The sequence below is a fragment of the Macaca thibetana genome, chromosome 7 (assembly GCF_024542745.1).
Source record: "Macaca thibetana thibetana isolate TM-01 chromosome 7, ASM2454274v1, whole genome shotgun sequence".
NCBI classification, from domain to species: Eukaryota; Metazoa; Chordata; class Mammalia; order Primates; family Cercopithecidae; genus Macaca; species Macaca thibetana.
The window spans coordinates 37,584,410-37,599,076 of NC_065584.1; the positions used below are offsets into that span (position 1 = coordinate 37,584,410).

The 14,667-nt window shown below is 45.7% G+C and overlaps 2 protein-coding genes across 9 annotated transcripts in view; both read left to right on the forward strand.

The window, feature by feature from the left end:
* Nucleotides 1-14,667, forward strand: part of ERH (ERH mRNA splicing and mitosis factor) — an 892,055-nt gene that overhangs the window by 205,039 nt on the left and 672,349 nt on the right. The gene's annotated exons all lie outside the window — the stretch shown is intronic.
* SLC8A3 (solute carrier family 8 member A3) overlaps nt 1-14,667 on the forward strand; it is a 147,734-nt gene that overhangs the window by 119,093 nt on the left and 13,974 nt on the right. For 5 of the 8 annotated variants that reach the window (XM_050797342.1, XM_050797341.1, XM_050797344.1 and 2 more), the window contains one exon: nt 8,541-8,647. In XM_050797342.1, coding sequence (XP_050653299.1) covers nt 8,541-8,647 — 107 coding nt within the window. Of the gene's footprint in view, nt 1-8,540; nt 8,648-11,514; nt 11,619-14,667 lie in introns of all 8 variants that reach the window. The other 3 variants (XM_050797343.1, XM_050797347.1, XM_050797348.1) reach the window with 1 other exon arrangement.

A 14,667-nucleotide genomic window follows, 5' to 3' on the forward strand; every position in this document is an offset into this window, starting at 1 on the left:
GCCTGTAATCCCAGCTACTTGGGAGGCTGAGGCAGGAGAATCATCTGAGCCTGGGAGGCAGAGGCTGCAGTGAGTCAAGATCATGCTACTGCACTTCAGCCTGGGCGACAGAGCTTTCTTTTTTTTTTTCCTCTCACAAAAAAAAAAAAAAAGAAAGAAAAGAAAGGAAAAGAAAAGAAAGGAAAAGATCAGGTTGCAGAGATGGATGGATGGATGGACAGATGGATGGACATTACAGAGAGTTTCCAACTCTTAGGATGAAGGATTAAGTCTTTATTCTCTAAGAAAGGAAGGGGAGAATAAAATTTTGTGATTTTAAAATCTTTTCTACCCTGTAGACCTACCCGACAAGGCGTGACAACCTTCAAAAAAAAAAAAAAAAGGCATCTACTTTAAAAGACTAATGTCCAAAAAATTAGAAATTCCCTCATTCTGCCCTGATCTTTGGGAAAGAGAGCGAGTGATCCCTTTGAGGTTTTTGGCACTGCCTTGCCTCTGATCATACCCTGAATCCTAGGTCCATAATCATGCAGTTACCTCAGATGTCTCTTTCCCTCTAGCCACAGGTAACACGCTCTCCAGGCACTGGGAAAGTGGATAATTAGGAGCGCAGAGGGGTACCCATGGGTTGTGATGCCCAGTTATAAACCCAGACATTTCAGAATTAACAGAATGTGCGTCAAGTCCTCAAATATGTGGGTCTACATCCATAAACATGTCCAGCAGTCAGGTCTTTACGGTCAGTAGAGACAAAATATTCCTACACTTTCCCTAGGGGAAGCCACATCCTCAGTAGGTTATCTCTGATGAGTCCAGCTAGTCACAGGTATGTAGAAGCTGCATGCAGTAGAGGGCTCAAAGGAGGGTCCAGAATAGATACCAAAGCAAAAGGGGAGTCTGTGCACGCTCTCACACACACCCTGAAACACTCTTTCTGTTCACAAAATAGATGGTGCAGGCTAGTTCCAAGAGATCATTTAGCTCAGGTTCCTGCCTCCATAAAATCAATAAGCCTTCCATATTAGTTGTCTGTTGCTGTGTAGCAAATTGTCAGAAACATAGAGGCTTAAAGCAATACCCATTTATTATCTTGTAGTTCTGTATCTCAGAAGTCCAGGCAGGCTTGACTGGGTTCTCTGTCTAAGGTCTCGCAAGGCTGAAACCAAGGTGTCGGCCAGGCTGGGATCTTATCTGGAGGCTCTGAGGAAATATACGCTTCCAAGCTCATTCAGGCCAACAGCAGAATCCCGTCTCTTGTGGCTTGAAGTCAGAGGTTCCCATTTCCTTGCTGGCTGTCATCCAGGGGCCTCTCTTTGCACCTAGAGGCTGCCTATATTCCTGTTCACAAGACACCCTTCATCTTCAAACCAAAGCAGCATGTTGAATCTTCCTTGTGGCTCGCATCTTTCTGGCTTTCCCTTCTTCTTTAGCCAGAGAAAGTTCTTTGCTTTTAAGGGCTCATGTGATTCAATCAGGCCCGCCTGGATGATGTCCCTATTTTAAAGGTAACTGTGGTACCATGTAACATTTCAGGAGTGATACCTCAGCATGTTCACACATTCCAGGGATTAGGGCAGAACATCTTTAGGGGACCATTTTAGAAACTCTGCCTCCCCACTCACCCATAATCCTTTTAAAAGCCAAATCTTGAAGCCTTTTTTTCCCCCAAAGACTTTTTTGAATAAGCACATTTTTGCCTCACTTCATCAGACACTTTGAGCAAACACTAGCATGTGGCAAAATAAGTTGTAAATCAATCAGAACTATTCTTTCCCACCATAATCTTTCTCAAACACATTGGGAGAATCTGACAGTGTTGGTGGTGTACCAGAGCAGACTCCTACCAGCTCGCAAGAGCTGACTTAAATGTTTAGTAATTGTACACATTGGTTGTTAAACTATTAGTAGCTGCTAGATGCAAAATCTTTAGAGCCACACTATCTGAATTCAGATCCCAGCTCTGTCACTTATTTAGTTATAACCTTAAGCAAGTCTCTTAACTTTTCTGGTCCTCTGGTTCTTCATGTGTGGGAATGGGGATAAAAATAGCACCTACCTCATAGGTCATTATGAATATTAAATGAGATAATATGTGCAGAGAAAATAGCACCTGGCCTGGCCTCTACCTATGTCATAGGTTAGTTGTGAGGATTAAATTACTTAATATAAGCAAAATGCTTAGAGCTCTGCCTAGCACAAAATAAGCACTGCGTAAATATTAGTAAGTTAATTTGAAATGTGGTTTCTAGATCTCTCAACACCCTAGTCACCCTACTCTGGATGTACTCCAAAGTCCCTCTCAAGATGTAGTGTCTGAATTGACCTAATTAGTCTAGCGTTTGGCTGAAATGCTAGACTTTGACTCCAGCCCCTCATTCTTGACTGGCACTAGCATTCAAGCTGCTGCTCCTCTTTCCCTGGCTCTTTAATAGAGACAGAAAGACTTCTCCAAGGGATCTTTTGGTCATGGGCCAGCAGCATCCGCACAGGCTGGGCCCTTGTTAGAAAGGCAAGCTCTGGGCCCCACCCCAGATCTACCCAATCAGAATCCACACATTAACAGGATGCCCGGGTGATTCATGTGCACATTAAAGTTTGAGAAGCACAGCTTTCAGGGCCAGATGACACACTTATTTTAAAGAGAACACCAATTAGAGACCTTAAGCCTTCTCATGGAACAGGGGCCTTCCCCTCAGACCTTGGGAGAGGGGTCAGGGAAATGTCAGTGTTGGGTTGTTGGTGGCAGGCAGCGGTGGGGGGTTCAGTCCACGTTCAAAGAGCCAGAAACCTGGCAGGGGAATAGATGGGGCAGGGACACCCAACGGGGAAGATAAAGAAAACTACAAGAAGAACTCAGCACAGAGATGTGAGGCTTCTGAAAGCTCCCATGGAAAGGCTCGCAGCTCCTCACCTGCTCGGTCCAGCTGCCCCGGGTCAAGGCAGCTCTGTGAGCGTTAGCTGGCTTGGAGCAGCAAGGATACATTTAGAAGTGATGAAAGGGAACCCTTCTTGACAGGGTAAAGAGTCATTCAGTAGAAATCAGGCGGGAAGGGGTCACAGAGTCAGACGCCCAGCCTGTACTCAGAGATTATTTCTGGCATGGGAGGGCTGAAGGGTTAGCAGGCCACCTACTCAAGACACAATACAGAGGCAGATCCACTTATTACCTGCCTGTGCTGCTGGGATTTCAGTGCAGAAATTCTGTGCCTCCTCACTGTGGCTGCAGCTTGGGAATGATATCCAGAGCTTACCCACCCACATAAGAAATAAGCTGTAGGTGTAATAGGAGGACATAGGCTAAAATCCCAGCTCAGCTGCTTAATAGCTGTGCGACTGAGCAAGTTACTTAACCTCTTTGAGCATCTGTTTTCTCTTCTTTAAAATGGAAGTAATAATAATTGGCCAGGCCCAGTGGCTCACACCTATAATCCTAGCACTTTGGAAGGCCGAGGCCAGTGGATTGCTCGAGCCCAAGAGTTTGAGACCATCCTGGGAAACATGGTAATACCCCGTCTCTAGAAAAAATACAAAACTTTGCCAGGCATGGTGGCAGGTACCTGTAGTCCTAGCTACTCAGGAGGCTGAGGTGGGAAGATCATCTGAGCCCAGGAGGTTGAGGCTGTGGTGAGCCAGATTATGCCACTGCAGTGTAGCCTGGGAGACAGAGTGAAACTATGTCTCAAATATAAATAAATAAAATAAAATGTAAGTAATCATAATATCTATGTTAATACAGTAGAAGTAAGAATGAAATAAGAGGCTGGGCATGGTGACTTACATCTGTAATCCCAGCACTTTGGGAGGTCGCAGTGAGAGGACCACTTGAGCCCAGGAGTTCAAGACCAGCCTGGGCAACGTAGTGAGGTCCCATCTCTACCAATAATAATTTTTTAAAAATTAGCTGGGCATGGTGGCATGCACCTGTGGCCCCAGATACTCAAGCAGGAGGACACCCTAAGCACAGGAGGTCGAGGCTGCAGTGAGTCATGATCACACCACTGCACTCCGGCCTGGGTGACAGAGTGAGACCCTGTCTAAATAAATAAATAAATAAATAAGAACAATGAAATCAGAAAGTTCTTCTCATGGTTCTCTTTATGGTGAACACAATGTAAACATATGTATTATCTTAGAATTCTTCCTTCCTGTATAAAGAAGGCCTCCTCCAATGTATTAATCATCCATTCAAATAATAAATGCTGCTTACTCCCATTTTCACTCTAAAAGAACTCAGTGGCTAAGGAGAACCCTTCCTCTTTGCAGTACCCTGAGGATCAGAGGCCTGATTTGAATGTCCTCAATGCAAAGGACTATTTTAAAAGGCCAGCCAGGCAGCCCAGACATGCATTTCCTAATCGTCTGCAGGTTGTTTGATAGAAGATCTCCCGGGAGCAGCTTTCCCCAGCAGCTCAGCCAGGTCTGTTGTGGGAACGCTGTGTGCTTTGGCACCTCCCTCTGCAGAAAGCTTGGAGGAGAGGCAGGTGCAGGTCCTGGAGCCTCTGACGGCATTACTGGCTCTAGGAGTAGCTGCTCAGGATAATCTCTCCCCAAGACCATTAAGTAACTGCCACTATGCTGGAAGAAGAACTGGAAATGGGGAGCCCCCCAAAAAATTGAAAACCCTCACTTGAACCAGTAAGTTATATCCTGGGTTGCTGTTGGAGAGATCTTCCTTGGAGTAGACAAATGTGGTATGTTAAGTAAACTGGGGGTCTAGGTTTCATGACACTGGGTCTGCAGCTTCTTTGTCACACTGAGAATCCTCAGACATTCCATGAAAGTAGCCTTCAAAATATTTTTGTGTCTAATGACATATTTTTACTGCAAAAAGATGAGTGGATTCATTTTATGAAGTCTCAGGTGTGTTAGAAATTCACCGTGAGTCACTCAGCAAGTCATGATTGAGGGCATTCTATATGCCAGGCACTGTGCTGGGCACTGGGACTACTGTGGCAAGTCAGATAGACAAGAACTTGCTTGATCTTGGACGTAAGCAGAGTGGGGTCTGGTTAGTCACTGAACGGGAGACTGCCTGGAAATACTGGATGCTGCAGGCTTTTAAAAAAAGACAAGTTCTCTGTACTTGCAAAGCTTACATCCTAACTTAGTAACTAACTAACTTCAGGTTGTGTTGAGTGCCCGAAAGTGGTAGAGCTGGGAGTCCTCTAGATAAGGTAGCCATGGAAGGCCTCTCCGAAGAGGTGATGTTTACTCAGAGACCCAAAGGATCAGGATAAGCGCAGACCCTTATGAAGAGCATCCCAGGCAGAGGAAATAGCAAGGGGATTGCCCTTAGGTGGGAAAGGGCTTGATTTGAGGACTGGGAAGACCAGTGTGTCTGGGGCACACAAGCAAGGGGAGGACGTTATGAATGAGGTCTGAGAGGTCAACAGTGACTGGATCATGCAAGCTTCCATAGGCCATGGTCAGGGTTCTGTATGTGCTACAATTACAGGATGCATGATAGGACCTGGGTTGCATTTTTATAGTTAACTCTGGCTATAACGTGGGGAAGGGATTGAATACAGAGGGCAAAGACAGGAAGAGGAAAATGTCTTAGGAGGCTATTGCAAAGTCCAAGGGAGAGGCGATGGTGTTTTTTTTTTTTTTAGTGTTTGTTTTGTTTTGTTTTGAGAAGGAGTCTCACTCTGTCGCCTAGTCTGGAGTGCAGTGGCACAGTCTCGGCTCACTCAACCTCTACCTCCTGGGTTCAAGCAATTCTCCTGCCTCAGCCTCCCAAGTAGCTGGGATTACAGGCATGCGCCACCATGCCTGGCTAATTTTTGTATTTTTAGTAGAGACAGAGTTTCGCCATGTTGATCAGGCTGGTCTTGAGCTCCTGACCTCAAGCAATCTACCTGCCTTAGCCTCCCAAAGCATTGGGATTACAGGTGGGAGGCACTGCGCCCGGCCAGGAGATGGTGTTTTGATCTAGGTCTTAAAGGCAGAAGGAAGGGTGGTAGTAAATTAACTGTGCTGAGGAAGAGAGGGAGGCCTGAGGGCAAGGAAAGAATGAGGGGTGATTCCAGGTTTAGGGACTTGGCAATTTGTTAGATGATGGTGCCATTGACAGAAATGGGAAAAAACAAGTTTGGAAAGAAAACTCAAGATCTGGCTGGTGACTCGTATTATACTTAAAGCCTCCTTTGTGACTTGAGCAGAAGTGAAAACTTTCTCCAGTGTTCAGGAGCTGGAAGGGATTTTTCTAGCCTCCAGGCAAGGTAATACCATAAGTCCCAACAGTGATGCCCTTCCTGGGAATGATCTCAATGGGAGAATCCTATACCCTGCCTCCTCCATTCATTCCTTGCTCCGATGGTGGTTCCAGCTGGCTAACCTAAGCTACTCTTGCCACTAGTTAACACCTGTCCTCATTTCTCTTGTCCCCACATAAGATGTCAATGGCATCTCTTGTCCCCACCTAAGATGTCAATCAAAATAGCACAAGTCATGCTATGTCACATGACATGTTGCCTGTCCAGCCCAGAGCTCGTTGCTGATAGGGGCATGGGCTAGATTTTGAGATAATATGGGGGTTGCTTTCTGTTACCACGCTTAACATTCCAAACCCCTGTAATAGTCCATTTAGGATTTATCATACTGTTTTATCCAAACCTTTCATGACCTGATTTCTATTTCCAGCTTGAACCACCTCTTGGTTCACCAACTGTACTTATTGAGTTCCCCTAGTTTTCTGACTTAATGGCTGAAGATGATAAGCTTTCCTTACACATTACTCTCAAACCACCAAACTGGGATTGTTGTTACTCTTAGTGATAATGGTTGCTATTTGTGAAACTTTTAATAGGGAACACAAACCCTGTCCAGCAATTCATGTAAATTATTTCATTTAAGAACACCACAAAGTAGGTGCTATTATTCGACCTTACACATGAGACTTGAAGAACTTTAGAGCATTGCCCAAGGTCACCCAGCTAGTGAGGGGTGGAGGCGGGATTTGAATCCAGGTCATCTGTCTCCATTACCTGGAAGAAGGAAGGCCAAAGCATCATGGCCTTTCACAAGTCGAAGAGCCACACTTTCTATGGTGGCGAGCCACGTTTGTCCATGACTGGGGTGGGTGTGGCAAGTGATGAGGGTTTGGAGTCCGTGTGGTGGGGTGGCGGGGGCCAGGTGTCTTGGTAACTGCTGTTGCATTCACTTCAGGATCAAAGGACCAGATCTGATTCTGCAGGATCAACAGTGTGGACACTGGAGGCTCCGTAGATATCCAAAGGTCTAATGGTGACTTAGGGAAGCTCAGGAGGGCAGGGAGGTTGTCCCCGTTTAGAATGTAAAGATTCCTATTTTATAAAAATAGAATAAAAGGAGGTGCTGAAGGCCTCGGTCTCCTCCAACAAGGCCAGGTCACGGGGTAGCAGAGTCTGAAAGGGTGTGCAGACCCATGGCCACTGCCCAGGGCTCCTGCTCAGGCTTCCTCACTCCCACAACTGAGGGGAGACCCAGCTCCACACCCACCCACCTAGCAGTGTCTCACACCCACCAGGAGAGGTCTAAACATCTTCCCTGGGAACTGGTCCCAAAATGTCCCTGCAGTAAGCAACCATCTGGAGAGACCCAGGTCCACATCTGTTTTTAAAGCTCCAATAAATAAATAAACAAAGGAAGAAAGAAGGAAGAAGAAATGCAGAACAGGGTGATTAAAATTGGCATATATTTTCAAATGTTTATATTAACAAAATAATACCTTATAACATGAAAAGCAATACAATTGTGCTAGGCACGAGATCGTCGTAGGACTGAGAAAGGAATCGTAATTCTGAGAGCCCTAGAGTTAATGTGATCCAGCCGGCACATCCCTGTGACTGCAGAAGCCTGTTTGGAGACAGTGTCAGCAGCTTTCGAGGCCCGCTGTGAATTGCCAGAATGTGTGACATGAGCCAAATCCACCACCGCCCCGCCCCACCAACCCTCCTGCCAGCTCCCCTGAGATAGTCACTGCCATACAGAAAAAGAGAAGTTCTACTATTTCTGGGCAAGATTTCCACAAACCAGTTTGTCCCTTTCTGCTCTTATGAAATAAACCATTTGGATCAATGTCAGCTGACTGTAAAAGTCAAAAAAATTTCCCTTGTCCCAAAAGCAAGGCGGATAAGGAAGCAAACATAAGAGGACCTTCATGGCCGAGCCTTTATGTGTATGTTATTTCATTGCTCTCACAACTGCCCTGGGATGCTGTAAGCGTGATTCATCCTGTTTGTTTATCAGTTAAATTATTTGTCCAAGATTACGCAGCATATCCAGGATTAGAACTCAGAGCCCTCGCCTGTGAAGCTTGAGCTCTTTCTTTTCAGTCTTCAAATATGATCACGCCATGAAGCAGCACAAAGCCCAGGAGGAGCCCGGTGAGGCTGGAGGGGTCCACGGGCAGCCACTCTCCTCCGTGCCCCTGTGGTGTTGGTTGAAACTTGGACCTTTCTGAATCTTTTAACTGTTTCCTTCTCTTCCTGTTTTTGTCTCCTGACTGACTTGTCCCACACTCTACTCCTTGCTTATGATACTTATTTTTCCATCCACAGCAAAACAATTCACATCAAGGTAATTGATGATGAGGCGTATGAGAAAAACAAGAATTACTTCATTGAGATGATGGGCCCCCGCATGGTGGATATGAGTTTTCAGAAAGGTGTAGTACCCTGTCCTCCACACTAACACTAACATTCTTTTCTCCTCTTCTGTTTCTTCCTCTCCAAACCATTTGTCTCCTCCTCCTCTTATCTTCCACTTCTCTGGTTCCTTTTCCTTTGTCTCCTCTCTTGCTCTTTCTTCTGCTCTCTTTTCACTCCTCCCTCTCCTCTGTCCTCTCTCTGCCCCCAGCTCTGTCCTAACACCTGCCAGCCTGACACATGGCATCCATACAAGGGATGCTCAAGACCAGTGGTAATTTTTCTGGGATGAGGAAATGAGTATGGGGAAAGAAAGAGTCAAAGTGCTGGGAGTATCATGTGCAACTCTTGGCTTCTCCTGAATGGCTGGGTGTCTGGGGGGGAAAGGGGACCAGATAGCCCAGCACCAGGCAGAAGAGCAGCACTGACAAACAGGCTCTCAACACAGATTTCCACGGGGCAGTTATTCTCAGGGCTAAACTTACAATCCCAGGAAGTTGAGAATCAATGGATTTGGATTATAGTTCATTCCCCTCCCAAAAGCAGGCTTTAGGATAAGCACACCTTATCTGCCGTGTTGCTACTATTAAGACTTGTTTCTCCTCCTGACTTTGAGTAAGCTGAAAGTACAAGTTTGAGTTCCAGATCTAGGTCAAATACCCATTTGTCTTCCTCTGTGTTTCCTATTAAGAACACCCAGGTGTGGGGGTAGAGAGTTACAATAGTGGTGGAGATCATCCTGACCCAAATGGAAGCTTCCCCAAGAAGTCCAGGGGGCTTCTCAGAGCGGATGGAACCTTTGCCTTCCACTTCAATGACCCCATACATCCCATGGCCTCCAATAGGCAAGTCAGGAAGTCCTTTCCTGAACAGATCATACTGTGGAGCAGGGAGCTGCCAGTACTGAGGGCAATGTTCCTTCCCCTTCCAAGCCGTCCCTCATGCCCTCCACTCTATGCCTGTGGTCACAGAGCACCCCAATCCCATCCCACAGCAGAGTTCCTGCAGTGGAAAAACAGGCTCACACCTTGTAGACAGCCCTGGGGTCCCACATCTAGGGCCAACAGAAATATTCCCCAAAAATGCCTCTTGACAATCAATGAGCTTTGTCTTTTGTCCAATGAGCAAGGTATAAAAAGATGTCAAAAGAAGTACCCAAAGAGGAAATAAAAATGTACAGTCATGCATCACTTAACAATAAGGATACATTCTGAGGACCGTGTCCTTAAGCAATTTTGTCATTGTGGGCACATTATAGAGTGTACTTTCACAAACCTAGATGGTATAGCCTACGACACACCTGCACTATGTGGGCCTATTGCTCCTAGGCTACAAATCTGTACAGCATGTACCTGTACTAAATATTGCAGGCAACTGGAGCACAATGGTGTTTGTGAATCTAAACATATCTAGACATAGAAAACGTACAGTAAAAATATGGTAGTATATAGCCTTATGGGACCACTATTGTAGATGTGGTCTGTCATTGAGTGAAACGTTTTTATGTGGCATGTGATTGTACTTGTAAAGTACACACTCCACAAATGCACAGCAAGTCCTGTGCCTTACAAACTCCCTCGGGTCAGTCTACTACATTATAAATGGCAAAGCCAAGCACATCCACAGAAGGTAGCAGGATCATCAAAGGATCTGAAGAGACATTTAGGTAAATGCTCTTTACCCTTTAGAGCATTTAGTTCTTAGGCCTCCCCTCCCCCAATCTCCCCCCTGCCCCAAAAAAGAAGAAAAAGAAAAACAAAGCAGAAAATTACAATTCTGGCTCGCTAGTAGGACCTGCTGGCCACCATTGTGATTCCATGAAGGACCAGAAGAAACCACATAGGAAGAACCAGGCCCAAAAGGCAACTTCTCCAATGACAAAGAGCCAGTCTTTGGAGGGGAGTGAATTTCAAGGAACCTTTTCTTCCCTGGGTGATTTGTTTTTAAAAGATGCTATGTTTTGTTGAGATACCCAGAGATGAACAGAAACTTCCATCACCTTGTGCCCCAGATCCATGATAATTCACATTGAGGAAACCAGTTTGGGGACACATCATCCCTAAGTGATAGAAGCCCAAAGGTGATTTAGAATTTGATGATTTACATCATTTTCTTCACATTTTCCCAGAAGTGCATCAGCTGTAAATAGTAAAGGATTCCTATGTCATATTGTGGTTAATCCATATTTATTTTAGTTCCCACCACTGAAACCCTATGAGATAAAGAATGAGAAGATCACACAATTCTACCTCCCTTTCTTCTCTCTCTCTCTCTCTCTCTCTCTCTGTCTTCCTCTTCTCTTCCTCTCTCTGGTTTCCCTTCCTCATAAATACTTTCCTTTTAAAATTTTCTTTCTGAAACTCACAATGGAAGTGAGTATAGACACAAAGAAGGGACACAAACCCTGGGTTCTGCTGACATATTTCCTGTTGTGGGAAGACCCTGGGTCATTTCCAGTGGGTCAGTAGTTTACCTGTTGCCCAGAGAAATGCCACTGTTACCATGTGACACCCAGTGGAATGTGCTGCCCGACTCACTTCCTACTAACTGTTGGCAAGGTCTAAAATGACTGCACACCATTACCCGCCTTCTGCCTTCTCATCCCCTCCTGTCCTTCTGGCTCCCTTCCTTTGCCCACCTTTCCTTGCCTCCTGGCTCCCTGCCCCTCTCACCCATAAGAACAACTATGACCAAGGAGACAAGAAAAGCTAAGACCATTTATTACCTGAGAACAACACAATCCACCATGGTCCTGTCGAAAGCCACCATGGTGGGACTGGACTGCATGTGCCAGGAATGATGGGGAATGATTTTAAAGGCTGTGCTCCAGGTGACCAACCAATCTACCGACCCAGTCGACACACTCTCTCTCTTGTTGTCCCTACAGGAAAACCATAAGGGTTAAAATAGTAGATGAGGAGGAATACGAAAGGCAAGAGAATTTCTTCATTGCCCTTGGTGAACCGAAATGGATGGAACGTGGAATATCAGGTGTGAGATTCTTTAAAAACAAAACAACAAAAAAATAAAAATTAAAAATTAAAACAAACTGAAAAACAACAAGAAGAAAGAAAAAGCAACTATATTTTTGTCTCCCTCCTTTTCTTCCCTTCTCCTCCTTTCTCTTTTTGACCAATGGATTTTTTTATTCTTTTCCCTCCTGTATTCTCGCTCTCACCCTGTTTCGGTATCATCTCTGCCTTCTTAGCCTTAGCTTATTCCAAATTCCTCCTTTCCCGCCTTCTGGGCAGCACTGCAGCCTCAACTCCTCATTACCCTAATGAGTTATTTCCCTGTTTTGCTACAATTTTACAATTATTCAATTGCCATGGGCTCCTGCACTCTCCCCCACTCCACCCCTACACTGTAATCTGTAAATGTGAAAATTCCTTGGTGGGTGCGGAGGAGAAGAAAAAGAAAGGAATGTGATGCGGTGCATGCCTGTTTCCCTCCCTGCCTTCCTCCCCTGCCCCCCTCCCCCACTCTTTAGCCTGGATTGAATGTGGGAGGGTCTGGGATGGGCGTTGGGGCTTGGGTTGCAATGATGCTTTGACAGTTTTCTGCTGCATTCCCCAACTTCCTTTGAATGCTTGGCAGGTTATTCACTTGTGGAGTGGCCCATAGGCCCCTCTGCCCTTCGAGGAGGTAAGTGTATTGTCTGACTGTTTCACAGTTGGGCAGACCGTGGCATGGGAAAGTGTACCAATTGTCAGAGGCCACGGCTTCTGAGAGCTCTCGGAGAGAGAGTTGACTTCTGAAGTAATTATGCAATCTGGAATCCTGAGCTATTCTTCCTCCTCGGGGCATCCCACCCGATCCCATTCAGTGTTTGTTTCTAGCCCAAGGTTAAGTACCCTATTCAGGCTACTTTGGGACAATGCAACCTCTAAAGCAGAAAATTGAAGGGAAGGAAGTAGTTCCAGGTATGAAAATTCCCGTAGCCAGGGGCCCCAGAAAAGGACTGACATTGGAGTGTCTGGAGTGTTGACTTGTGGCTTTTCCAATAGAAGAGACTCTAAATGGTGCAGTTGGTGCTGATCTCTGAAAGACAGGTATTGGAAGGTTCACAGACGTCTGCCTTTGTTTGGCATCTGCAAGTGAACATATCGCCCAGATCCCAAGGCAGCCCTCACCCCACACTGGAGAAGTGGCCTCATCTCCTGCTTTCCTTAGGGCATGCGTCGGAGAATACCTGCCAGGGGCTCTTCCCTCAGGGGATGATTAAGTTGCAACCAGGGTAGATATAAGGAAGGATTTCTTCCCTTGAAGAAAATGATTGGAAGCCACTACTTTGAATGTGTTGGAGGCATAGATGTGGAAATAGGTTAGGGTGCTCCTGGGAAATAGCAAGAGGACATTCATACTCCCATTCAGAGATATACTGCTGGGATATGCTGCTGGGAGCCTCCTAGAAAATGGAGCAGTGAAATCCACCTGTTTGTCAAAAAGGGGTGATCATACTGCAACTAGTTCATATTCATGTGACGAAGAGCAGCATAAAACTTTCCACACGAGGACAGATCTAAGAGATTCAGCAACAACATTCCCAAAGGATCCTCTACAGGCCTTTTCAGTGTGATCGGTCAGTTCTCATTGTCTGCTGGGGACTCTCCTGCAGAGCTGACCACTTCCGTGCCTGCACTGGTTTGGACATACCTGATGCTCTAGGGGCAGAACTCTTCTCCATTTTCCGTTGCTGGTTCTCTGCTTGGCCACTCAATAAAATGTTGCCCTCAGCCTGACTACCAAAGAGTGCTGGAAGAAAGAAATTATCTCTGGTTCCATTGTTTTCCACATTGTATTATTGCCCAACTTCCAGTTCCTGCCACCAATAATATTCTCAGAGGTTGCTTCAGCACCTGTCCTACCTCACTGCCACCTCCCTTGAGCATTTATTCCACATATTCATAATTGGTTGGAAGCAGCAGATACCCAAGGCCAATTGTAAGTCACTTTCATCACTTTCCACAGTCCAAGCTACTTAGATGCAAATGAAAGCAGCACAAAGGATTGTACAGCGTACAGGAAGGAAGGCAGTGGCCCCAGACAAGAGGAAGAGTTGGAAGCCCATATATGCCTTTATTCCACCAGTAAAGAGGGTCTTCTTTTATGCCTCCCTTAAAAACCTCTACCAACAGCAGGACAGAGAGTGACCCAAGGTAAGTCTTCAGGAGACCTAGATAAATGCAAATGTGTATGGCTAATCCCCATTTGAGGACATCTTCCTATTTTGCACTGGATTCTTTGTCCAGGGAAATGTCAGCAACACCCTGGTGGAGGGAGTAGGTGAGAAGACAAGGATTTCAGCAAGCTGCCTGTGTGATGTGCCTCCAGATCTCCCCAGTGACCAAGATGCCAAGATGAACCGTGCCAACAAGGAATGTGTCAATTTCCCAGCTGCCTGTTTTATTGTCTACATTTTCTAGGGAGTTAATTTCCAGTTTCTTCAGTCCTTCCCGTATTTTGACATTAGACCATAAGGTGAAAGGTCATAAAACCTGATTGTCTAGACTCAGAAGCAAATGGAAACCCATCCAAATTTCCAGAATTCCCCGCTGTTCTCAGAGTGAGAGACAGAACAGTGGAAATTGCTTTTCATTATCACTACTGTATGGGAGAGTCTGAAACATTCAGCGTGGCATAGTCTCTGCATGGTCAAAATGACAATTGCATTAAAAAATGAAAGACTGGTTTTGAAATAGGAGACTCTATTTTTGGCAAACAAAACAGACTTCGGAGTTGAGATCAAAAGCTCTGGATGAGCTGGGAGTTGGAAAAAAGGGAGACTAAATAGGAAACACAGTTGCTCTGGAGTCTAGAAGTGGAATTCTGAGAGCAACACTGAGCAACATAATCAAAACTGTTGGGCCTGGGCCTGGACATTGGAAGCCTTGGGGTGGAAAGGAAAGCACTGTCTCTCTCTCTCTCTCGAGAATGGGACCTGTTTGGTCCTCCTTTTTCCACATCCATGGGCTCATCTTGACAAGCTGCCCAGATGCTTCCTAATTACTCACCGTGCTATGCTCTTTCCAGCTTGTCC